This window comes from Psittacula echo (genome assembly GCF_963264785.1).
Source record: "Psittacula echo genome assembly, chromosome: 4".
NCBI lineage: Eukaryota > Metazoa > Chordata > Aves > Psittaciformes > Psittacidae > Psittacula > Psittacula echo.
In genome coordinates, this window is record NC_137738.1 from 66,575,912 (window position 1) to 66,603,185 (window position 27,274).

The window sequence follows — 27,274 nt, forward strand, 5'->3', positions numbered from 1 at the left end:
AGTTGCATTCTTTCGATTCTCCTCCTCGTCCCTCCAGGAGCGGAGGGAAGAAAGGTGGGGGGGGAAGTAAACTGCGTGGTTCTGATTTACGGCCTGGGCTTAAACCACGACAATTGGCAAATAGATGTGGCACATGGCAAAATGAGTCGATATCTGTTTTGAAGAGCTTATAGTCTGCTATAGACAAGCACATATTTAAAAGAAAAAGGGTAGACTCTGCTTCAAAGACCTCACAATGTGGAAATGGTAAGGCCATTAACTATAATTTGAGCTCTGGTAAATGGGTTTTGAGTGGAGGAGAAGTACATGGTTGAAGGGATAAGTATGGATTGTATTTTGTGTCTATTAATAATAGTATACATTTTGTGTGTGTGTATTTGAAGGTCTAGTGAAGACAATGGAGGCAGAGTCTTAAGTCATATTAGCTATGGGAAAGTGTACATCAGCACTAGCCAACCTCAGACAGCCTTCATCTCTTGCAGTAGCTCAAAATATGGGTTTCTTTAGGTTCTAAAGCAGTTATGCCTGAAAAATTAAGCACAGTCAGGCAGTTTTGCGAAAAGACCTGTCAGTCAAGTTCTTTGGATGATTAAAGACAATGTTTCTGAGGAGCAATCTCAGTAAGCAGAGGAAAATAGCCTTTTTTCTCTTTATCTGGCCCTAGCTCTTGGAAACCCTCTTTGTAAAAGTACCCCTTCCTCCCAGTTTCTGCCTGCTTTGTTGGTACCTTTTTTTTCCTAAAGTATGCAGGAAGTTGATATTTACAAGTTTTTCTCATCAGTGTGATGATCCAAAGAAAAATGCACGTGCCCAGCTTTCTACACCAAGGTCTGGACCTGTGAAGCACTGCTAATGCCTCATTCTTAGTCATATACCACATAAACTTTTCACAATCCTCCTTGGTTTATGGGAGATTAAATGTAAATTTCTGAGCTTCTAACAGCAGAGTGCAGTGTGTTACAAGGAGAAACATACTGTAAAACATACTGCAGTTAGATTTTAAATGCACACAAATCTTTTCTGTGTTATTTTTTTTAATCAGCATTGGGTCTGTTTAATTTTTTTTTATAAGCAGTTGAGAACTGTGATAGAATTAAACTGCTGTTGGAAAGCTACTTGAATGACTACTTTCACAGCCCAGAAAGCCAACGGTATGCTGGGCTGCATCAAAAGGAGCGTCACCAGCAGGTTTGAAGGAAATGATCCTGCCCCTCTGCTCTGCTCTCGTGAGACCTCACTTGGAGTATTGTGTGCAGTTCTGGTGTCCTCAACATAAAAAGGACATGGAACAGTTGGAACAAGTCCAGAGGAGGGCCACGAGGATGATCAGGGGACTGGAGCACCTCCTGTATGAAGACAGGCTGAGAAAGATGGGGCTGTTCAGCCTGGAGAAGAGAAGGCTGCGTGGAGACCTCATAGCAGCCTTCCAGTATCTGAAGGGGGCCTACAAGGATGCAGGGGATGGACTCTTCATCAGGGACTGTAGTGACAGGACAAGGGGTAATGGGTTAAAACTTAAACAGGGGAAGTTTAGATTGGATCTAAGGAAGAAATTCTTTCCTGTGAGGGTGGTGAGGCACTGGAATGGGTTGCCCAGGGAGGTTGTGAATGCTCCATCCTTGGCGTTGCTCAAGGCCAGGTTGGACAGAGCCTTGGGTGACATGGTTTAGTGTGAGGTGTCCCTGCCCATGGCAAGGGGGTTGGAACTTGATAATCTTAAGGTCCTTTCCAACCCTAACTATTCTATGATTCTATGACTAAATAACTGTTATACCTCTTATTTCTTACTGCACAGTAATGAAGTACATTGTTACAAAGTGAGAATAACGCATCTGTACAGCTCTCCACAGAACTATGAAGCAGTGCCACATTCATGGCAAAGGACATCATCCTGCCGAGTGAGGAATCCCCGGCCCACCAGCGAGACAGAGCATTTCACACAGTTAAAGCATTCCCCATGCCACTGGCGCTCTTCAAATGAGATAAATTTGGCACTTCCAGGAGCTGAAAGAGATTATGAGAGAGAAGATGTGAATCTTCTGGGCATGCTTCAGAAATGCAGCAGAGTGATTTCTGGTGTGTAATCAGGTTGTCATTCACATAGCAAGCAGACAAGTGAACAAAAATCAATAGTCTGAAGTATCCTTTGTTGGCTGAATTTAAAAAAGAAAAATCTTAAATTAAATACAGTGAGAATATTTTAAGCAAAGCCACAACTTACTTGTTTGTTTTCATATCCCATTATGAACGCTGAACAGAATAGGTTTATCAGAATGTCCATCCAGGTTTGCTGATCTTCCCAAAAAAATCTCACTAAAATTATCTGCAATGTGTTATATATGTAGTTTCTATACAACACTGAGTGAAATTGAATTTTCTACCCAAATTTCTTTAAGATGGAGTCTTTCAGAAATTATAGATCATAGAGTTCCTAGCATGAGTATCTGAAATAAAATAATGGGGGGTTTGGAGTTCTTTTTGTTCTATTGTTTGTTTTGATTTTGTTTGGTTTGGGTGTTTTTGTAAGATCATGTCCATTTGATTAGGTATTCATCATTTTTTTTGCCCATTTACATATGCAGCATGCGCCTGTAACAATTGGGCAGTACTCTTCAACAGTTGAGGCCACACATGATAGAATTACAATGCAGAACACCAGCAAATGCTCTCAGAAAACTGCTGTCATAGACTAATGACATATATGTCTAATTATAAATCATCAAAGTACACAAGCAGGCATGCAATAGAGCTTTGTTGCCTTTGGCTAGCTTTCTAATTTGACAGGTGAGTCTTACCAGCAGGCAGTTAATTTCTGTCCAGTTTCAGCACATTTGCATTTGAAAACAAAGCTGAAGAAATTACAGACATGAGGGACTTGTGTGTACTGCCCTGGGAAGAGCCAAAAAGTGCCTTTTCTTATATTCTTAAGGGTGAATTTTAGTGCAAAAGGACTAAATCAAACAATGGAGGAACTTCTTTTGGCACATAAAAGAACTGCTGAGCATTTAGGGAACACATGTGATCCACATGTCCCAGCAAAATGCAGTATATGTGATGGACAGTGAGTTTCTCTAGTAGTTAACCTCTTCAGTCTTCCCTTATGATGGAAGTATTTTTAATGCTGTTTTCTAAAGCAAAAGTCTGCTTTGAGAGGAGACTAATGATTTGTCAGTGTCTTGTTCCCTCTAGAAAATGAGACTCACCCGTAATAGCTTTCTTGCAAGCAGCACACTTCTTAGCATACAGTTTGCTGAAACAGTCTACACAGTATGGATACTCATCTTTGGAAATAAACCTTTGTCCAGACAGTTGTGTTTTACACCCAGCACATACAAAGCATTCTTTATGCCAAGGCTGGTCACGGTAGGTCACTCCCCCAGAAGTTATTACCTAATGTATTGACAAATAAGGAGAGAACAATGAAACAAAGGTGTTAATTGTGAAGGATTATCCAGCCTTTCGTAAATCCTTCTACTGTTTTCCCTCTTCTCATATGCACAAGAGAAAAGGGAAATGCACATCAACTGCCTTTTATTTGGAATATCAACTTGACTAACTGCAGTTGATATGAACATGCCACTGATTTGATATTCTCTATTTCTATCACACGATAACCTCATGGTTTGTAATAAACAGACTATCTTATGGAAATTTTCTGTTATGTTATGGGTAAAGGCATAACATCAGGCATGCTCTCAGAAGAGCAGTTCTTGGTGATGGACAGTGCATGAGAGAACCAGTGATGAGATTATGGCTGATCTCCAACGGGAACTGACATTTGCTGTCTCACAACAGATAGAGCATTTTAAGTAGGAATTAAAAAAGGAAAGAAGCAGAAGTGAGACAGAAAGGAGATCTACATTGTCAGAAGGAAAAAAAAAGGTGTTTATCAGTGTCAACAAACTTCTCGTTCCCCACAACTCACTCACAGCTCTCCACTGGTTATTTCTGAAGAGGGAAATTTCCACTTCTCTATGGCTTCCATATGTGTGATAAAATACTACTTTCACATAAGTTGTGGGAGACTGTGTAGAGAAATTTATGTAGAGATAAAGATGAGCTGTAAGAGTGTTTCTACTGTCAAGTAATGTGTACAGCAATGAATGAATGAATGAATGAATGAATGAATAAATGAAAATGAATGAATTAATAGAGTTGGAACAAGAAGAGAAAAGTTGGAGAAACTTAAGTAAAAATAGTGGCACAATCAAATTTCCCCAGAGAACACAATTTCAGGGAAATAAAGAATAATACTGGGTGATGTCAGGCAATAAAAAAAAGAAAAATTAAATAGTTCCCAACTCCTTTAGCATTCCAGTATTGGGCTACTTCTGTCATTTGGTTTTCCACTAAAATCGCAAAATCCATGACACAAAATTCAAGATTCCAGTTTGGCAATTTAATCTCTTCAGGCTCAACTCTTATTTATTGGAATTGATGCAAGTTTAAGTAGTAAACTATGTTTAGAGGGACTCTGCATTCCTAGAAATATTAAGAAGCAAATCGCAATTATTTCACGTAGGTGCTGCTAACCTCAATGCCCTTAACAAACATAGAGCAGAAATACTATATTTTCCACGTGATCATTTAGTGCAAATTGAAGGCTTGATGTAGAGATGTCAGAATATATAAAAGTACTTTCTAAAGTTTAACTACTGAAGAAATGAACAGGCCACAAAATTTTCTTAAAAGCTTTTGTTAGAGGTAGAGGTTTAGAAATAGATGTTAAATAACTACAGAAATTTTAAGTTATTTGATGAAATGAAAAAGAAAAGTAATTTTTGCTTCCTGAGTGATAAAGGTAATAAGAACAAGTTAAATTCTGCCATGTAAAGTAGCTTAAGCTCTGTCCCCAGAGAACAGTATCACACTAAGGTAGTGTGATCCTTTGAGTGTTTTCATCAACCAGAGGCAATTTTAAAACATCAGAAATTTAGAGAAGAATGAATTGATTTATTTGCATTTGGGAAAAAAAAAAAGAAATCCTCATTAGAAATCAAGCTTTCTGGCACCTACAGGGGAAGCATTATGTATTGAGCAGTGGTACTCTTGGCCAGTATTTTCACAACTGAATATTATTTTATCTGATTGTTGCATGATAGTTTTCAATTAAAAAGTGGGCAAGACTGTGTTTTACTCAGTTTAGATGGCTTATTAGGCATATGAATATGTCTGAAAAATGTTGAAAAAGGAGGCAAAATCAGAGCATATCAGGAAAGAAGGCTTTTACATAACTTTCAGTGAAATTTTCAACCTTTCTTAAAAATCATAATCAATAACAAAAGAACACCAAAATATTTGTTCTGGTCAAAAAGTTAATTTCAAATATAATGAAGCTTAAGTTTCTATTAACTTAATAAGTTACTATTAACAGCAGGCACTGATACAGTTGGTTTTCAGCGTCCAATGCCAAAAGGAAGACTCTGTTCCTACTCTTAGTACACCAGGAAATGTACATGATCCAGCCCCCTTCCCCATGAGCAATACTGCCTCATTAGGATAATTTTTCTGTTATAAGTTCAATTACCTTTTTGCAAGAGTAGCAGTGGTGAGCAAATTGCTTCTCAAAACAGGGCACGCAGTAGTTCTCATTGTCTTTGGTGATCAGTGGTTTTGTTCCCAATGGTTGCCGGCAATACTGGCAAACAAAACAGGATTCATGCCAGCAACTTCCCTTAAATTCCATCTTACGGGAACCTGTAAAAACCCAAAGTGAACAATCTCCCAAGATATAGCCTTGTAACATAAGTTTTAAATGATGGAATACTCTTGGTTTTAATCTTCTATCTCAGTACTGGATTACCTGGGAGACCACTTATCCTCAATTTAATGGCACTTCTGAATATGTGCTTGAAATTTCAAGAACATTTCCAATGCCATATGATCACCTGGCAAAAGATGTGCTAAATTACGTAAGCTGTGATTTTCAGAGTCTGTCCTTATATGAATCTTTCAAGGCTACTTCTCTGTGGCATGCTTCAGTTGCTCAGAGTTTCTTTCAGGACAGCCAACTCAGAAATAATATTCAGGTACATAGCACTCTCATAAAGATTAATTTGTTGGATGTTCAGTACATCCCTTAATGATGTTTAAAGTCTTTTGTCTCCTTTAAACTAAGTGTCCTTCACTTATAAATGCATTATTTACCTCATTCAGCTTAAGCTTAAGCTGGTAAATTTTTAAAAGTAAATGTGCTTTCTATGACAGAGTTCACTACGCTTGGAGCTCATCATTCTTGTCGCAGATCAACAGTTTCTTTTAGGATGTTTAACTAGATGCTTTTGATACAGCGCAAGGACAGAAAGTTTCTCAGTTAAATGTCTGACAGAGACAGAGCTCTTAGCTCTGTGTACAGGTGCTCTGTACACCTTAATGTAGGTGTGTAAATCCAAGATACACACATACATCTCAGCAAGCTTTTTCCAGTGACTCTCCACCATATCTTCCTCACCTGCTGGTTGCATCAGAACGTAAAGAGGCATGCCAGGGGCTTTACTATCCTTTTCACATGAAGAAAAGTATTGCTGATATAACCCATTAATTCCTTAATACCTGTTTCCTGGACTGTGGGGCTAGTAGAGAGAGAAACTACTGGTTGCATTTAAACATGAAAGGTTTGCAGCTTCCTCCCAGTGATCAGAAGGCTGACCTCATTGTCTTTGCCTACTGGGTCTTTTCAATAGAGAGCTAGCAAGCTGATGGCAAAGAATGCAATGATTTAGAAACTGGTTGGCATTCTCATGCCACTTCAGTTCTCTCTTTGCACTATTACTCCCGCCATCAGCACTTGCTGCAAGGATTTAGTTTCCTAAACTCTGGAGCAAAATCTGCAAGATGAATATACACCAGAGGGTAATAATGCAAACCTGAGCATATTCTGGTACTATTTTCATCACGTCTAGTGAGGTGTGCCTATTAGGCAACATTTTTTTTTAGACTATATCAATTTTAAGCAGTATATGCTTCTTAAATTAAACACAACTATATGTCTACAACATTTATTTCCACTAGTACAGCTTTTACCTGTAATGGAAAGGAAATAAACTGTAAAAATACAAATCAATGTTACAGTTTGAACCATAACATCAGAAACCTAGTATTTATACTGAGACAATAATTCTGCACAGCCCAGACAATACTGTTTGCATTAAGATCTACTGAAAAGTCAAGTTCCTATGTCACTGCCAAATTTACTAATGTCCTTGGCCTTTCCCAAACTGGTAGTCAGCTGGTATTTGGAGTTATACACATGATCTGTAAAAAGGTTCAAGCAACCAGGGTAGTTCACTCTTCCAAAAGTTAAGGACCCACTTTCCTAAGCAGCTGTTTTCATTTTGGCACATACAGTGCTGTGGCTTTTCTTATATGCCTCTGAAGAGGACACTTTCAGGCAATGTCTCTGCTCTGCTCTATCTCTGCTTGTCATCAGTGCGCTTGTAGTAAGCGTGGGTAAAGCCCTTCCCAAATCTTCATTTGCGAAGTCAAGCCATGAATGAATGTTGTGGTATCAATGAAAGACCTGGAGGATATCCTGAACAGACACAGACAAAAACTAAGAAGCAGTTTAGTGAAAAGTGTAGAATTCTCAAGGTTGCTAATGGCAGGAAGTAAACTGATTGTAAATGCAAATGTATTCTTTTTAGTAAAAATGCTAATAATGATTTGAACACAGAATGTCATGTTTTGACAATTTAAACAAAAAATATTTCTGAATGAAAGACATTGTATAAAGAACGTGAGCTCAAGGGTTGGTCAATAATGCAGATGTCTTGTCTAATCTGGCACTCCTGCTAATGGTAGCTCTGTTTACCTACAGCACGATACGCTTTCTAAGATCTGCAACAGAATCAAGGACTCAACATGAACACATTTTAGTCTACTTGACCTCTAATATTCTTTATAAGGATCCATAAACGCTGTCAGTACTAAACCAAAGGTATCTGCCTGCTGTCACTTCACTTCCAGGAGGATACTACACACAAAGAAGCAATCACATGAAAGCTGTTCTGAAAGTCAAGGACCTTGTAGCTTGGCTATTCTCAAAGCTGTGGTTATAATTAAAAATGCAATTCCATTTTTCACTGAAGGGTCCCGGTTGTCTCACCAGGCATAATGGTCTTCTGGCAGTGGAAACACTTAGATGAATACTCATTGGAGTAGCATTCAGTACACAGCAAGACCTCGTCTTTGGCAGCAAATGGTTTCTCCACCAGCGAACGACTGCATTTGGCACACTTGAAGCACCGCTCATGCCAGTGGCGGCCTTTGTAGGCCAGATCCTTGGAGAAAATAAGCCCATGTTAATAAAGACATTTCTTTACAGTGTTTTTATCTCTCAGCTCCTCCCAGAAATAAAGTGAAAAGGGGGAGCATTGCAATGATGACTTGAGGTGACACGTGCATCAGGCGGGAGGTGTGCTCAGAAGTGATGTAAGCAATCAGCATCACTGTGTCTGTATATTTTGTAGATCTCTTGCAGAGGCCATTAGGAGCTTCTTTGGCACAGGCAATTGTCCTTCCTCATGTAACATGAGAGGTACGTTTTTATTGGAAGAATAGTTTTGTATTTTACAGTTGGCCTTAAGAGAAAGCAAGTGATGAACACTTTTAATGTGCACAAGGCACCCGACGAGAAGTGTGTTCTCTATAGACTTTGAAATAAACCTCAGGTATTTTTTATCATTACTACTTTTTGTTCGAGCTGACAGTGGATATCACTGCAGAAAGATCATATTATTGCAGAAAACAGGCAGTTAAAATCCCATTGAGAACATAATGATTCCTACGAAGATTATTAGAAAATAATTGCTTTTGTTTACACCTAATATAACTCCTCCTAAAAACTTGGCGGAAAAAAAATGTTTATTTAAGACTCAGCAGGCTTAGTGAATGAAAAAGCTGGTAGTGTCTGTATGAGACCTCTGCTAAGAATTCCAAAAAAGAACAAACAGCAAATTTTAGTTTTCCAAAGTTAAAAAAATGAGGGAAAAGTGCACCTGTAAAAAAACACCCCACCTTAAAAAATAGACTAGATCCTTCCAAGTATCCTTTATAAGAAGCACAAAAGGGCACAAATCCAATCTCATTTTTCTGTTTTGTCAGATCCCCACCCTTTAAAGTGCTAAAAAATGAAATAAATAACATTCTCCATTTCAGAAGGTGCTGAGTGCTTATCACTTTCATTTGCTTTAGTTAGTACTTTGAACCTTGTAGAAAGTATGTTATCAGCCCAGAGCAACCTGAGACAAAGACTGGGTAATAAGGAAAGGAAGAGAGCCAAGCTTTAGCACCTTGGCAGAGATGGGACAACCAGCTGTAGATCTCTGTGGGCCACTTTTCTATCTGACCCTGGCCTGTTGTACTCTTTTCTTGTTACTCCTGCTTTTTTTTCTCACAGTTTTTCCTTCCATTCAGTCCAAATATGTGACTTTTTGTTAACAATCTTTGACATCTGCCACTTAATTAATCGAAATTAGTAAACCCAGAGCACGTGTTCTCCAGGTGACACTGACTGGTGCTATGTGTACAAGTTTGCTTTTGAAAAATGTGCATGAGAGTTTGAGTCTTCATCCAAATCAGAATTTTCCTTGGATGATTCTTTTACAGTACTGAGCTGTACTCAACGTGCTTTGAAAACCATGAAGTACTTTGGCTGTGGAGGCCTTCTGAGAGGCTTATTTTAATAACTTTCTGACCTTTTATTTCAAAAGAACAAAGGGGAGAAGGTGAACACTACACACTGAACTTGGCAAAACAAAGGCATTTTGATAGGTTTCATCTGGACTTAAAATGCAAAGTTGAGTGTACAGGCTTTAAATTGAAGAATGGGCTACTGGAAACCCTGTCAAAGACCCTAGAGGAACCCATATTATGAATTAGTATTCTAAAAAAGGGGAGAGGTGAAGAGAAAGACAAGCACAGAAACACTGCCACTAACACGGCATCTGTGAGATGAGCAAGGTAAGCATGGAATTAAGTTAAAACAAAAATATACTTTGTTTCCAAAACACAGGGGAAATGATATACAAATTATAAACATGTTTTCTCTTCAGCTTGGCATTCTTCATGTCAACAACTAGAATGAAAGTAATTTATCCAATACTCAAAATTCTTTTTGTTAATGGACTTTCTCTCAGAAATACCAAAGTTTCATTCAACCTGAATTACACCAGCACCCTACCGTCCCTCAAGTACCATGCAGTCTCTCTGCAGCCAATGAGTCACTGGAGGTAAAGGATGGAATCTAGTTGTGGTCCATACATACACCATAGCCTTGCCACATGTTTGAGGTATATATATGCACAGATTTCCTAATCTTTGGCACCAGAGCTTTCATATTCTCGGAAAATAGCACTGCATCTCCCTGCTGTGCATGGATGTACAACTGTTATGCTTAGGTCTCTTCACCAGTAGACGGCCACACAGAGGGCTGGGTATGGAATGTGCCATTAAAGAATTTGTGTATAATTTAGCAATTTGTGTATAATTTAGTAAAGAACAAGAAGTGAAAGCTAAATCTCTACCTTGGAATCACACTCAATAGGTTGCTTGCACTCTTCACAGGGGTTGGCAAACAGGCTGTCATAACATGCAACACAATAAGCGTTTTCTTCTCTTAATGCATACTTCCTTCCACGAAGAGACTGCAGGCAGTAATGACAGTCTGTGTGATTGCTGGTCATTCTGGCAGGGCTCTCCACAGGATCTGCAAAGGTGGAAAAATCATGTAATTCAGTGGATGACTGTTTGCTTGCTCAAATGAAATGTAATGCTGTTTTACCTGTGAAAATTAGGACAGACTTTTCTTGGTCATTTGCAATGCTGTGGGTTTCTAATGCTGGGCTGTTCCATAATAAAATGGTAGCTTTTAACAGCATGTACCATGTGTTATCTACATAATGGGGAGCATGAAAGTTGCTTCAGCTTAATCCTTCAGTTTATTTACACTGATAGGCCAGATAACTGATTGATAGGTCTTCACATTCTCTACATACAACTACTGGCATTATGAACATTATGTACTGGATTGTGAGGCAAGGTTTATCCAGAAATCAGGCAACGGAGACTGAAACAATAGTTCAAAAATTAAACCAGCTGCAGAGTTAAAAGACCAAAGAGAAATAGCAAGCATAAGAATGGCTTTCTCTTGCCATTCCTGTCTTTCTGCTCATTCCTTCCTTTTCAAAGTACGCCCACCTCTACCTGGCTGAGCAGAAGGAAGTCAAGGCACTCCAAGCTATATGGATACTTTTTGCATAATCCCAGCTGTGCTGATAACATTTGGTGGCATTATAAGGTGACACAAATACCCCTGGATAGCAAAAGGGCAAAATACAAAAAGAAATAAACTAAATCATAACTCAAAGAAAGTTTCCCTTGTTGTTATTGGAAAAGATTGCCTTTTCTTATATATTTCTTTATTATTAGATTCCATGTTGGCAGTACCAAAATACTGTGAGATAGATAGATTATATTTCTGTGCCAGACAAGTGCAGGAAATACCACAAATCTATTGACAGCCAATTGTACAAGTTTCCCATCCTTCAGTTTTCCAGGCTAAAGAGGCTTGTATAAGCATTCAAACCTCAGCTGCTTATAGATCTGTAGTGCTGAATGTTTTAAGGATTGTGGACATAAAGACTTATTTCAGTCTTCTTGCTGCTGGTTGGATCATCAGCACTTTGCTAAAATTGGGTCTTGATTCCTGGGAATGAAGGAAGAAGAATCCAGAAAGTTCCCAGTGAAGCAAACCCAGAAACATCTGCTGGACTCATTGGTTTGCACTCTTCATTAAACTTGCAGCCAGTGCCAGCAATCATAAATTTTAGAGGACTTGAGAGCAACCAGGGAAGATCTCCTCAAATATTTACATATCAGTGACTCTGGGCAGCTGAAATCTTTGCACTTTGAATATCAGTGCAAATTAGTTTACCCTAAATAGATGCAAAGCCTGAGAGTAAAGAAAAGGAGGAAGAACAAGATTCGAGGGAGTGCTTAACCATCACAGAGCTTGCATCTAGTCCATTGAGGGTTACTCCCTCATACTTGTTTTTATACACTCACTGTCTCTTATACCCATGGTTTAGTTTTGAAAAGGCACTTTGTTTTTTTGTGGGTTTCTGTTTTGTGAGATGTAATCCAAAAAGATAGTTTGAACTGTGAGAAAGAACAATTACTGCAGGTCTCTGCTGGCATCAATGCATAAGGTCAGGTATTTATTAATCTGTTCCTGGAGGGACAGTAGTAAGACAGTGGAAAAGGGGCAGGGAGAGAGGCTATAATGCTTATTTCTGAAGTAATGACTTGATCATTTGTCACAAGCTATGGAAAAATTGTTCATGTAAATTGAAAATCTTGTGAGTTGATTTACTGCATTTCTGACTGCCCTAAATCCTTGTGCTAGGCAAGACAGGGGTTAGTAAGAAAATCAAATAATCTGTAATTCAGATCAGTAGGAAACACACTCTCTAAAATATTACAGATGTATTTTATGTGATATTCTTGGAATAACAGTATAACAGGGCTTGAATCTGTGCTTCCATTTCCTTAAGATCAGAGATTTGTATGCGAAATAAATGAATCAATGTATATGAGAAAATTACATCCATCAGCTTTATCATTTACCAAATATGACTTAGAAACCAGACAGAGAGCAGTGCACTTAGCACACAATCCCTATGTTGTCATCATCAAAATAAAGGTTCAGTTTTGCCTCATTTTTGTCTGTATTAGGGAATCAGTACAAGCCAGTGACTAGGGAGACAATCAAGGAATGTTTGTGGTTAACTGGGCTCCATGTTCAAGGTCATAGGACTTGAAGCTGGGTTTCAGAGGAATTTTCATTCCTCTTTTGTGGGAATTAGAGTTATGCACTGCCTGCAAGGGTAACCCTGAGTGAACCACCTTTCTGGTCTCCTCCCTGCTGAATCAGTAGCCCAGCTTCCTATCATACTTTCATCTCAGCCTAAAAGTGGCAACAGCAAAATCCTAACAGGACACTCATGAAGAACTTGTGTTATTTATAGTGTTTTTTGTTGCACAAAACTCACCAACAAATAGCTTCAGATATCTCGACACGCTTGTGAGGTGGGCTGATGCCAACCTGATGAAGTTTAACCATGCCAAGTGCAAGGTCCTACACCTGGGTCGGAGCAATCCCAGGCACAGCTACAGGTTGGGCAGAGAAGAGATTCAGAGCAGCCCTGCAGAGAAGGACTTGGGGGTGTTGGTCGATGAAAAAATGAACATGAGCCGGCTTCAGTGTGTGCTCGCAGCCCAGAAAGCCAACCGTATCCTGGGCTGCATCAAAAGGAGCGTCACCAGCAGGTGGAAGGAGATGATCCTGCCCCTCTACTCTGCTCTCGTGAGACCTCACTTGGAGTATTGTGTGCAGTTCTGGTGTCCTCAACATGAAAAGGACATGAAAGTGTTGGAACAAGTCCAGAGGAGGGCCACGAGGATGATCAGGGGACTGGAGCACCTCCCGTATGAAGACAGACTGAGAAAGTTGGGGCTGTTCAGGTTGGAGAAGAGAAGGCTGCATGGAGACCTCATAGCAGCCTTCCAGTATCTGAAGGGGGCCTACAAGGATGCTGGGGATGGACTCTTCATCAGGGACTGTAGTGACAGGACAAGGGGTAACGGGTTCAAACTTAAGCAGGGGAAGTTTAGATTGGATCTAAGGAAGAAATTCTTTCCTGTGAGGGTGGTGAGGCACTGGAATGGGTTGCCCAGGGAGGTTGTGAATGCTCCATCCTTGGCGTTGCTCAAGGCCAGGTTGGACAGAGCCTTGGGTGGCATGGTTTAGTGTGAGGTGTCCCTGCCCCGTGGCAGGGGGGTTGGAACTAGATGATCTCAAGGTCCTTTCCAACCCTAACTCTTCTATGATTCTATGATTCGATCTGCAGATACATCTCTGCTTTTTCATTCTAATGAATGGCAATAGGTATTTAAGTTAGTAAAAACTGTGCATGCCCAATAATTTTCTTTAAAAGGTGGTTCTCTTTATTTTTATTTTAATTTTTCCCCAGGAAGCCAATCCATTCCAGGAAGGTCTAGTGAGAGGTGTCACTGCCAATAGCAGGGGGGTTGGAACCAGATGATATATAAGGTCCCTTCCAACCCAAACCATTCTATGATATTCTATGATACTCTAACAAGACCAGTTACTGCAATACCTCAGAACTTCAGAAATTGTAAAGTAATTATCCTCGTAAAAACCTATCTGGATACGGGAGCAAAGTGTTATTACTCCTGTTTTACAGATGACAGTGGTTGCTTGAGAACATTAAAAGAGCACCCCCAAGACCAGAGTCAAAGCTGGGGTGTCCTCTGTTAAAATGTTCAAGTTGCCCGAAACCTTGCTTCAAAGAAAGCCTTCAGGGTTTGACCATGATGATATAAGACCATATTTGGGAATGAAGCAGCAATGGTATGAAAAAGAATGATAATTTTTGCAATTCTGTTGGCAAGGATCTTGGTAACTTTTGTGAACTACTTTAAGCGTTAGACAATGCAACAAGAAAAGTGCATCTCATCTCCCCTAGCACCATTTACCCTTGCTCCAATAAACAAGTAATGATTCGAGCACCACGTAGTTAAGTAGAATGTTTTGCTGGTGCTTTGATCCTAATCTCAAGAGAAATATGTTTAGGCTAAGTTTGCTGGAAGTTAGAATTCATGTTTTGAAGGTCAGTAAAGAAATCTCTGGAGGTCTGATGCTATTCATTCTCATGGAATGAAATGCTGACTCCAGCATTCCAGCTGCTAATTTGTGTCCTAGGCACAGAAAAAGGCTGTGATGTCTTCATTCTTTGGGAAAAGAGGATTTTGCCATTTAAACTGGAGCAAAGCTAAATACTGTTGGTTTTAATGCATTTAGTAGGTATGGATATGTGATATCATTTGTAGTGTTAGAATATTCCAGGGGGGCACAGAGAGATATTGCTGAAGATATGAGGATATTGCAATTGGAGTCCCTGGGGTCAGATTTGAGAATACGGCAGTCTCATGGTATGAATTATAAAGTAGATGAAAATAAAACAACAGAGCTGGCTAGTCTGCCTGCTGTTCCAGCAGATTAAGATAGCATTTAGCTAAAACGAATTAGGAGAGGGCCTTTCTGTAGAGTCAAATGGTTTTTTCCTATAAAATGCAAAGCACAAGAAGACTTCCAGTGAAGAAAGCCATAAGAAAATGGTTGTGAAGCTGTGAAACCTGATAAATGTGGAACCGTCAGGAAAAGAATGTTTGTTTCCTCACTGGAGCTAAAAAGCACAACCACAATGTTAATATATCTCTTAATAATTTATCTTAATATTTTCTATAACCGTATGTTAGTCTCTCTGTTATACAAGCAGAAAAAGCCTAGGAAAAGAATGCTTGTTTACATACACACAAAAATTCTGTATCTTTTGCTCTATGGCAATTCTAATGGACTATTTCCCAATCTAAATAAGCCTGCCATTGAACTGCATCATCTCTATCTTTAAAAGCATACAATGATTGGAATAAGGCTCTCTATTAGAGAGGCATAAAGAAAGAAAAATGATGGCAAAATAAATCATTGCAACAACACTGAAAGATAAGTAAAATAAATTGATCTGAGAAGGACATCCCTGCAAGCTGTTGCAGGCTGTCCCATTTGTTTATTTTCAAGTATGCACATATTTTTCCTGTCTTGGAGCATGTTTTTGCCTACTTGCAGGAATTTGCTGCCTTAATTTGTGGTTGTTGCTGAACAATTCACATTTGCGAAATACACCGGTGACATAAGGTTACAACTGCTTCATAAAGCTGACAACATCATTGTAAGGAAAAGTTTCTAACAGTATCATAATCTATAAATTCAAGTTTCTAAGTGTTCTGCAAAGAAATCTTTCCTCATTTCAGAAATCACAGTTTCTTGATTTCTCCGGGTGCCTGCTACCCACCAGAAATACATTATTTTATTGTGACTAGAGCTAATAAAAGTCCATAACCCTCAAAACCCCCACCCCCAAAACCAAAAAACAAGCCCAAACCCAAAACAACCCACATGTTAAATGTATGATGTATTTCAAAACGCTGTCAATCTCCTTGCTTTGTGTTTTCTATCTCTTAGAGTAACTGCAAGTTTCTAAGTGATACCTCTAAGTTATACTTGAGTGTTTAAGGATACTAGAACTTTTACTCTTCTAAAAATGGCCAGAGAAGCAAAAGGAACCAGGGGCATCTATTACAGATCAAGTCAAAACAAATACCTACAGGAAAGCAGAGACACAGGTGTTATCTTCTGATGAGCTGTTTCATCTCTGTGGTACAGCACAGGAATACAAAGTCAGGTCCTGAACACATCTGAGTGAGTACAGAGCTCTTACTGATGAAGTTCTGCTCTAAGCAGCCAGGATGGATGCCAACCAGGATGGTGCTGTAACAATCGACTATACCTCTTTGAGGTCCACAAGTGACATGGGTTTTGTGGGCCACCTAAGCAAAGCAGCTCATTTAGAGGCTGATCTGGTAACCACACTGTGCTGTGTTGTACTGTGTCCACGCACACCATGAACACAAGCGAAAAAGATAAGAGCTCTGGCCTGACTAGGGGATCAAGCATCTCAGGAATTCTGTCATTTTGTCCTTAATTGGTATTGCTGTCTGCTTTGTCTACACCATGCAAATTCAAATGTTGGTGTAGTCATCTAAATTCTTCCTTTAGTCCAGTACAGCATAATTTACTACTTACCTAAACTTCAAGCTAGAACACATTAGAGCAGAGAAAGCAGAGAAAGAGCACCTCAACTAAGTGTTTGAAATGGTGCAGACATACAGAAATGCTTGTGCAGGAAAAAACTTGATAGTTTAGGATGGAAGGGACATTTAAAAGTCATCCGGTTCCAACCCCCCTGCAATGAGCAGGGACATCTTCAACTGGACCAGGCTGCCCTATTCAAACTGGCCTTGAACACTTCCAGGGATGGGGCATCTCCCACCTCTCTGAGCAGCCTTTGGCAGTGTTTCACCATCCTCATAATAAAGATTTAGTCCTTATATCTAGTCTGAATCTACCCTCTTTTAGCTTAAACCCATTACTTCTTATCCTATTGGTACAGGTGTTAATAAACAGTCCATTCCAGTCTCGCATGAGCCCCCTTTAAATACTAAAAGGCCACAGAAAGGTCTCCCCAGAGCCCTGTCTTCTCCGTACTGAACAACCCCAGCTCTCTCAGCCTATCTTGCAGTGAAGGACCTGAATACATGCTGAATGCATGCTTTAGAGCTTTGCTGCCTATGTCCCTGGAGCACATATTTTGAAAGATATTTTCAAAGGTAATAAAAAGTGGGATTTAAAAAGGTATATAAGCAATTACCTTCTTCATTACAATTGATTTCAATGTTTCCTGATATTTCAAATCTAGTAAATATAGTCTCTAAATCTTTCTCAACTGAAATTCATTCAGTGGATTTGCATGAATTTGGTTATAGAGGAAAGAGCAAAGGAAACCGTGATTCTAGATGATTTCTGTCAAAGAAGAAAACCATTTCAGTATATTCACCATTTCCAGAGGGAGAAATCTCTTCCAATATTCTCAAGTCCCAGACATGTGTGAAATTGAGAGACACATATTATTTCCTGTATTGTCACTGAGTGTGAAACACAATCAGTATCTCCTTAGTCAACCAGTCCGACACTTAGGTGTGAGCACTGCCCAAAAGCTGAACCCTTTTTGATTTTGGAAAGGCCTGGCTGCGCTATCTGGTTAGCCACAGTAAGATCTTGTTATTTTTGGTGCTGCAGGCACTTGCAAGTCAAAACTCCTCCTCACTGATCATTTTAAAATTAATGTGGTGTTAATTGTTACAGATGAGACTACAGAAGAGATGTAAAGATCTGGATGCCTTCATTAAACTTGGCTATTTTGATGACTCGGTTCAGAAAGAAACGTAGCCACTGCCCTGTACAGAACAAGGAGGAATAAAGGAGAGTCTGGGGCACTGACATCTACACTAAATATGCTCCTTACCAGGACTCAGCAGGGAAAGCAGATCTAAAACTTATTTCGTAATGACTTAAAGACTATGCGAAGGGAAATAGTTATAACTGTACATATCTTTTTCTTTTTTTGTCAGTTTAGCAGGCAAAACCATCCTAAGGAAGATACAAGAAACCCTACAAAAGCCGGCTAGGCAAAAAAATTCTCCCAAGGAAAGTTTCCTAATCCCTTTTAGAGGATTAAATTCATGCTCTGAAACTGGAGCTTTTATAAGCTTCCAAAACTAATACAAATTAAAAGCTATTGCATCAGGGTATTTCTGGGGGAAAAGAGTTTCGCGCTAAGCTTGATAAAAATTCTCTCATATTTTTATTTTTAAAATTTTAATCTATTTTAATAGAAAATATAAAAAAATAAAAAATACTTAATGGATCATCTCTGTTTTAGAAATGTAGCATTAAAAAAGGTGACATTTGATGGAAAAATATTGGTCTAAAAATGGATCTTGAATTCTCAACAGAAAAATTTCTAGTAAAACATTAAATTTCATTTTTGATATCAAGTTAAAAATTTCTGCCAAAGAAGCAATTGTATAGCTAACTGTGTTATACTCTAGGAAAAAAGATGTGAATCTGAATTGGAAAGACCTAATTTTGACATGAGAAATTTGGTAGCAAAAGAACATTTAAGCTGGCTTACAGTTTCTTCAGTTAAAATGGTGGGAATGTAGAAAAGAACATATTGTACTTGCATGGAAATATAAATGTATTTTCCCTCTATCAACCTACGATCCAGCAAATACTAAATGTCTTGAAAGTGAAAAAGAAACATTAAATATTTGGGGCTGAACTGGTCAAGATGAGAACTGATCACTGAGGATGTACCTGATCTCTGGCAATGAGTACTGAGTTTTCCCCACTACCATTTCTACCTGTTTTTTGCAATCTTTCCTGCCTCTGCCCACTGCTACAATCCCCTAATCATAGAAAATACTTCAAGAAGTGCTTAAATAAAAAGAAAATGAAAGTTACAAATGAAGATGTGTGCAGAAGTCCTGATCTGAGACTTTTACCTCGAAGCTCCTCCCCAGTACGCAAATGAGAGCAGCACTTCTGAGTGATCTCCATTTGAACAGCATCTGCCCATCAAACATCTATCTCCCAATTCCCCTCAACACAATGCACTAAAGTCAAAGTGCCTGCACAGATGAGCAGAAGTTCACCAAGGAAACAGCCGTATCTTACCAATGCAGTAAGAGCACCAACAGCACCAGCCAGGAACGCTTCTACCTGAAAACAACACAAGCCTGTCCCTGGGACTGAAAGCTTCCCTGAGGAAAACAATAGCAGTAAGAAACGATGCCTGTGATACAGCAGGCAGTGAAGTGATCACAGACTGTGAAATGAAGCAGCTTTGCCAATAACAAGAAGTAACAGCTTCAGCAGGCAACGCTCATGCTAAATGCAAACTTTGAGATCTTAATGAAAAATAGGCAATATTTTTGTCTTTGCAGATGCATCAACTGCAGATACTGGGTTTCCTTTGCCCTTGCATTTTATTTCAGGGACAGAAAGGCGGATGAGGAGTATCGTGTCTTGTGAGAATGGGTGCATCACATGAATTAAAATCCTCTAAATAAACCCCTACAACTGATTATGCAGTACAACTTTTTTAGCTGCGTTCTTTAAAAGCTTGTGACCTACTTAGACCTGCTTTAAAAAAAAATTAAACGAGCGGTAAGAAAAAGATGCTCGGCGGCAGCAGCAGCACCGTTAGCAGCGAGCTAAAATTGGACAGAATTTTCATTACCCTATTTAAAAAAAAAAGACCTCCTTCCCCCCAAAGCAAACATAAAACCCCCAAGTGGTAACAAAGTGCCTGCTGCAGTGGCACAGCCTTTTCCTTTTCTCTCCCAACAGAGCTGTGCCAACCTGACCTAGTTTTCTGAGGCAAAAACCACGAGCTGCAGTAATAAAAATATGACACCTCATCAAAATGAACCAAATCTACAGATTTCTGATCTTAGCCCTGTTAAAAGGTTGTCATGAGCTAGGTGACATTACAGAGTAGGAAAGCAAAGGCTACTGTAAGGAGTATTGGTATATCATTATTCTGAGGTATTTAGATTTGTAGGCCCAATGAACAGCCAGTTTTGTCTTAGCTGTCACCTTACCAAACTTTTCACTGAAACTAGAGATGATTTGGTTCTGCAGACAAGCCCTGGACTGCTTATTACACCATTAACCAGAAAAAAATGTTAACTGAAGACCTCTTGAGCCTTCAGTAGTTGATAACACAATGTCCTGTCAAACAAGATAGAGTATATCACGGCATCAACTCTCTTTTAACTTCAATCTTCACGTCCTGTGAGCAGCAACATCGACCAGTCCTTAGAGAGACTCAGGCCTGGGTTCTCTTCATGTCCTACCAGTGACCTTTGCTATGTACTTGAAATCTTTGTGCTTCTTAGGTTACCTGTTCTGCCTGCTTAGGAGATAAGGTCTGCTGAACAATTATGTGACTGGGTATCGTTACATTTCCCTTAAGCCTTAAAATCTCCATGCCAGACATTAAACATATTTCTTTCTATTTTAACATAGTCTATCTTCTTTAAAGTGGCTGTGATTTAAAATTAGACCCTGCAAGGAGTAGACTATGGTGTTCTGTCTTTCTTTATTATGATAAGAGGTTACTGACCCTTCAGTTACTGCCCTGCTGGGACTTTTGTAATGTCCTGGCATGTGAAAAGGTCATTTTTTTTTTGTTTCTGGCACCATGATTTTCAGAGTAGATTTCTTTCTATACTTATAAATAAATGCTATATAAAAGCTGGTTTCAATCTAGGTTTGCCCTTTTCTGATTGAAGGAGAATTAAAGCTAAAGTTTATCTGAACACCCAAGATAGCCGACATTTGACTCAGGCAAATAAAAACCATCAGTAAAGTCTTAGAATTCTGGAAGAAGTTTGGTGGGGATTAAGAAATTCCTTTCTTACGTTTAGGAACATTTTTATGAACATGCTGTTTAACCTAAGGATACTGTGGAACGGTGAGTCCACTTAGGAACATTTTACGAACATGCTGTTTAACCTAAGGATACTGTGGAATGGTTATTCTACTGAAACTGGTAAAGTCTATGCAAGGGGTGATGTGAAGCTTGGCATGTAGCAATCATCTTTTCAAACCCAGAATGGAATTGACCATTTCCAGTAGGGGATGATGCTCAGAAGCCATAACTCTGACCAGCTATAGGGGATGAGGTCGATCTGAGGAGGAGGACAGTGGCAAGCAACAGCAGAAACTGCATTAAGGAACAAATACAATTCAAGTCCTTTTTGCTAATTTATGTTAAATTTGGTACATGTTTTCAGTTAAAAGTCTAAGCAAATGATTAAACAAACTAAGAATCCTGCTACTGTGTTAAAAAAAGGAAACCCAGCAAAACCAAACCAAACCAAAATATTTTGAGCTTTTAATTCAAAATGTTTCTCAACACTCTTCAGTTTTCAAGCACCAAACTAAGCAAAGATCAACAATCAGAAGATCAGCATGAAGCAGTTTTTCCTCTAATCTTTTCCATTTTTTTTCTTCATGCAAATAGAATCCCAGACTCACAACAGAACTCTAATTATGTCACAATTTTTCATATTATAATACACAAATGATTATGATGCTGCTGACTTGAAACTTGAAGAGCACACTTGAGGAAAACTGGGCTCCTGATAAATAGATTTACAGCCTAACACTGTTCTGAGCTTCTAATAAATAGAATTATAACCTAATACTCTGAAGTATTTTACAGCTTTCCTTTCGAAGATTTCATAATGATTTTCTAACAGCAATAATAGAATAATCCTAAAACACAGTTGTGAGATACTTGTCTACAGAAAAAGTTAATACTTGTCAAAGCAAAGTAACTGACTTATTACTCAAGTTTATTTAAACTTATATAAACTTATTATTACTCAAGGTCAGAGAGCAGACCCAGAGGAGTGGGAAGAAGCCAGTCACTACGCCTTTGCCATTAGATGAGTCTGCTTCTCAGGCTGTGTCCAACACTGGCCTGGGATAGTTAAAAAGCACTGTATGAAGGTGCTGGGTGGTCAACTTCCAGTGCCAGAGGTAGAAAACACTTCCAAAATTAGCTGAAGCAATAAAATGTGCCAGCTGTGAACTCTGCAATTGTCCTTAATGACACTGAGGCTTGGATTGATATTCTTAGGCAAAATGTTCTGGGTGGAATTTTTCCAGTTTGATGTCAAACCTCTTAGGGCCACAGGAGTTGAGAGTTCCTCATTATGAAGGATTTTCCAGTGAATTTGAGTTGTTTCCAGACAATCTCAGATAATATTGCTTTGAACTGATTCTTTTTTTCTCCCCAATGTAACAAAACTGGTTTAAAGATGGGGAACTGAGGCAGAGAACAACAGGTCACTCTGGACTGAATTCTGGTCTCCTGTGTGGGTGCTCTGTCAACAACTACATCACACTCTGTCACTTGGTCATATTTTCTATCAGTTCTGCTATCTATGCACAAAGACATTACAGGAAGATTAATATTTTTCTGAGTTATAAAGCCTCTAAATATGAAGCCAGCAACCAACTAGGGCAGCCTATTCAGATCCATTATCCATAATACATTGAGGTGTGAAAGAATTTACCAGTCCTTATGTACGGATCTAAAAAAAATCAAATTCAAAGGCAACAGTGGCTAAGAAAAAAGTACATACTAGCATGAATGAAGTAGAATCAAAAAGAACTCTTAGTCTAAGAAAGGCAAACGAGAAGAATACGTATAGCTGATGCATACTGTACAGTATCAGAGAAGAATGGCGATATTCACAAAAGCTAACCTAAGTCTACTGAGGCTAATGAACAAGACACTTTTTATACTTAAAGCAGAGAGATATATTCCTCTCCAGGGTGATTTATAGCAGAAACTTAATTTAGCCGTCATTATAAAGGCAACCAAGGGAGATTAGTTAGCCTTTGTAATGGTCTTGTCCCTCACTATATCTCAGCTACAGAATTTTATGTCATGGGGTTTTATTAACTTCTTTTTAATACACCAGTTCAGTGATTCTGGAGTAATGTTCGTGTAGTTCTATAAAACCGTCCTTATTTCATCCCTCTTACATTTTACAGGAAAATACAAATGCATGAAACAAGGAGTTCACAGCCTCCTTCCTCAATAGATCTGCACACTCTGTTCTCAGAAGAGAATTCCGCTGCAGGAGCCCAAGTGGAGCATCAGCAGCATTTTGTCATGACAGCTTCCAAACCTGGGGCTCTAGAGATTTTAACAGACAGTTGAACTGGAAATCATTAATTTTAGGAATATCCTAGAATTAGACATAAGACATCATCTTACCCTTAACTAGCAGGGAAGTGTGCAGGAAAACTCAGGTCAATTTTATTCCCCAGGTGATCTAAAAGCCTGAACAGCATCTAGAACTTGTTTAGTCAATAGGAGTGCTGCTCATTCGAACAGGGTCAGAGTTTCATACTCTGAATTTGGGCTCGATATTTGGAAGCACACTGCTCAGATTTTCACATGTTTCTGTCTATCTGTCCATGGTTAGCCAATACTAAAAGTTTCTAACTTCTTTTTTTTCTTTTTCCTTTCTTTCTTTCTTTCTTTCTTTCTTTCTTTCTTTCTTTCTTTCTTTCTTTCTTTCTTTCTTTCTTTCTTTCTCTTTCTTTCTTTCTTTCTCTTTCTTTCTTTCTTTCTTTTTCTTTCTTTCTTTCTTTCTTTCTTTCTTTCTTTCTTTCTTTCTTTCTTTCTTTCTTTCTTTCTTTCTTTCTTTCTTTCTTTTTCTTTCTTTCTTTCCTTTCTCTCCTTCCTTCCTTCCTTCCTTCCTTCTTTCCTTCCTTCCTTCCTTCCTTCCTTCCTTCCTTCCTTCCTTCCTTCCTTCCTTCCTTCCTTCCTTCCTTCCTTCCTTCCTTCCTTCCTTCCTTCCTTCCTCCCTCCCTCCCTCCCTTCCTTCCTTCCTTTTCTTTCTCTCTCTCTTTCTTTCTCTCTTTCCTTCCTTCCTTTCTTCCTTCCTTCCTTTCTTTCTTTCTTTCTTTCTTTCTTTCTTTCTTTCTTTCTTTCTTTCTTTCTTTCTTTCTTTCTTTCTTTCTTTCTTTCTTTCTTTCTTTCTTTCTTTCTTTCTTTCTTTTTCTTTCTTTCTTTCTTTCTTTCCTTTCTTTCTTTCTTTCTTTCTTTCTTTCTTTCTTTCTTTCTTTCTTTCTTTCTTTCTTTCTTTCTTTCTTTCTTTCTTTCTTTCTTTCTTTCTTTCTCTCTCTCTCTCTCTTTCTCTCTTTCTCTCTTTCTCTCTTTCTTTCTTTCTTTCTTTCTTTCTTTCCAAATGAAACTCAGATATGGAGCAAAATGAAGCAAGACAGGCTTCTTGGTATAGAGCTCACAAGAACATATATTCTATCAAGTCAACCAAAAATACACACTTCATAAAATATGACCGTCTGCAAATAACTCAGAAGTACCATAGGTCACTATCGGTCAGAATCTCTTGCAGGCAGCTTTTGATTTCATTTTGCTCTAATCCTACAAGAAGGTTTGTATGTCTTCTTAAGCTTCTAGTAATCACACAACTTTGAATCAAAGTGATTTTTCTGACACTGCAATAAAATTACATGGGAAGACAACCAGCAATCTGTGACAATGTTAATATATTAAATCCTTTACAGTCTGTTCTGTTAAAATACTCCAGAATTGTCAATGCTTCACAAAGACAGATGAAAAATATAGACAAAATGTTAACCACAAACAAAAAATGCATCTGAAACTTGTCTTCTAAATGTAAGAGATTCTGCACCCAGCTCTAGATATAGAAACAGATCTTTTGAAAACAAGGGCACGTAAAGAAATATAGTTTTTAACATTTCTATTATTGAAATGGAAAGTACAGTTGAGAGTTTTTTCCAAGTTTAATGGCAACCTCATTATTGAAAAGATTGCCATTATGTAATCAGGCAGCAGTACAATTAATTACATAGCCTTTAATTTAAGGACTATTGCGGTCATTACCCATACTTTTCCATTCTGCAATATAGACACACGTTTCCAGCACAATTTCAATAAACAGTTGTATATTCTTTCAATACTACTCTTTCCCTTCAAATTCCAACCCAAAATTGTGATCCTAAAATTTGAGAGCTGAAAGATAAAACCGAGTGTCTTATGGAAGAAGAATTTGGAGAAGATACTTGATCTTTATAACAAGTCAAAATATGGCTATAAACACCAGATTGAAACATGGTTTTACTTAAAAAAGGCAAGAACAATCCACTTCAGGCATTAAAATTAGTTATGCTAGAAAAAAAGTGACTTACCTTATTGGAAAAGACACTATGTAGAAAGTTTTCCTACAACAGCAAATAGCTATGACAGCTTTCTAAGAGATAAAAATAGTGATTCAAATGTCACAGGAAACAGCATACATGTGTTTTGTTGGGTTATTCTTTGGAGTAAAGAAAATTAATCCTCATCTCATTACAGAGGAAACCCCAAACAATCTTCCTATAAATTAATGAGCCAATTAATAAAATTAAAACAATTGCATTCAAAAAAAGTGTGGTATCTATTCTGTTATACAAAATCAAAAAAAACCCAAAACATGTAGAATTCTGCATCTAATTTAATCAGAAGTTTTATGTGTGAAGGAAAAAGTTCCTGCTTACTTGCTCAAAATGTTAAAATAGGTCCCTTGTATACTACCACATTTAAGCATTATCAGACAGGAATAACGAAAAAGAGGCTCAATACTCACATTTGGTTTTAAGCTGCTTCTCTTGGTAACTTGTGCAGCAAAATAAAGGAAGAAATAATTACACGCCTTCACAGAAACAAGCATTCATCAAGTCCAAAAGAAACAGAAGAGTTTGCCAGAGCTATTTGAGGGTCCCATCTGAATTTGGATGGAGGAAGGCTGAGGGTCAGTTTGTTTCCCTTAGACCTCATGACATGCAAATAGCTGGCTGCCTCACCACTGAATCAAATCATTCTTTGACATATTGTGTTTACAATTGCAAATACCAAGTAGGAGGTTCTTAAAGGAACATATTTCAGACAGTTGTCAAAAGGAAAAAAGGCATTTCTGTTAAAAACACTAAGGAATCAAAACCCCCAAGCCCCAAACTGTTTAGTACATGGAGAAAAGACAAAAAAAGATGGATTGCCATTTATCCTAAGATACCTTTGGTCCACGCATGATGAATCCGGAAGATGTTATGTAGGCTTTTACATCAGAAAACACATAGAAAAGTCATGATTACTGAAGTCTGATTGCTATATACAGGAAATGGGCATCAGTGAGAAATCGCAGGCAATTTTTGGGACCCAGCAGAACTCTGACACTGCTAAAACAGTTTCCAGGCTGTAATAATTTGCCACTCTTCCAGCAGGTAAGAAGCTGTTCACATGGTGTTACCATCAGAGAGGCAGTGATGGCCTCCTCTAGGTTCTCTCTGTGTTTCTCAGTTCTGGCCTTTGAATTGCAGTCATCTCTTTTACCTTTTGCTTGGACTGAGCAGGAACCAGCTGACTTTCACAGACAGCCTACTGCATGCATGGAGTACACAGAAGTCCCTATACTTTGCACAAGACTCTACTCAGACTTTTAATCAATCACAGCTGAAAGTAAGGATATTGTGTCTGTTTAGAACTGCAGGCTGAAGTTAAGCAGAGTGAAAAGGATGGCTGCTTGTGGTATGAACAGCGACTGATCTCCAGGGAGATTTTTCCACATCCAAGAGCCAATAGATCTGAATCATTTAATCCATAACGTCAAGTGGGTGGAAGCTGTTTTGCATCACAGATAGAAGAAAGAAGGAAATGTTTAAATTTTTTAAAGATGTCTGAAGATTTTGGCAAAATTTTTTTTTTTTGAAGACTTTGGCAAAATTGCTATATCTGGACATGTTCTGGAGGTTATCTGTGTCTAGGTAGTATCTTGCAATGAAGAGTGATCCTCTAGCTCTTATTGCCAAGAATTGACCATTTCTATTTTCAGCTGTCTGGCTTACTAAACTCTGAAGACAATTATTTTGTCATATACTTAAACTAAGCTGAATTATTTTTTCTTATTTTTATGTGAGCTATAAGCTTTATTTATACCAAGCACCTTACAAACTTGGGATTTTTGGAGATTGAGGACAAGTTAGATGTGAATTCGAGTCCAGAATGAGAATCATGAATAGCTTCCTCTTGCCTTTACTTCCAGAAAGAGAAAACTGAAAGTACAGTTCTTGACCACGTACCTTTTGAAATTCACAAATCAGAGAAACAAAAAAGCATTACCC

General features: G+C 38.5%; 1 protein-coding gene across 1 annotated transcript; it reads right to left on the reverse strand.

The window, feature by feature from the left end:
• Positions 1-1,852: 1,852 nt before the first annotated feature.
• On the reverse strand, positions 1,853-25,827 carry FHL5 (four and a half LIM domains 5; the record flags this gene model as incomplete). The annotated part of the gene is made up of 6 exons (XM_080616677.1): positions 1,853-2,004; positions 3,204-3,390; positions 5,528-5,697; positions 8,105-8,279; positions 10,524-10,694; positions 25,744-25,827. 6 exons carry the CDS (start codon positions 25,825-25,827, stop codon positions 1,853-1,855), a joined length of 939 nt encoding a protein of 312 aa, XP_080472803.1.
• Positions 25,828-27,274: the final 1,447 nt, after the last annotated feature.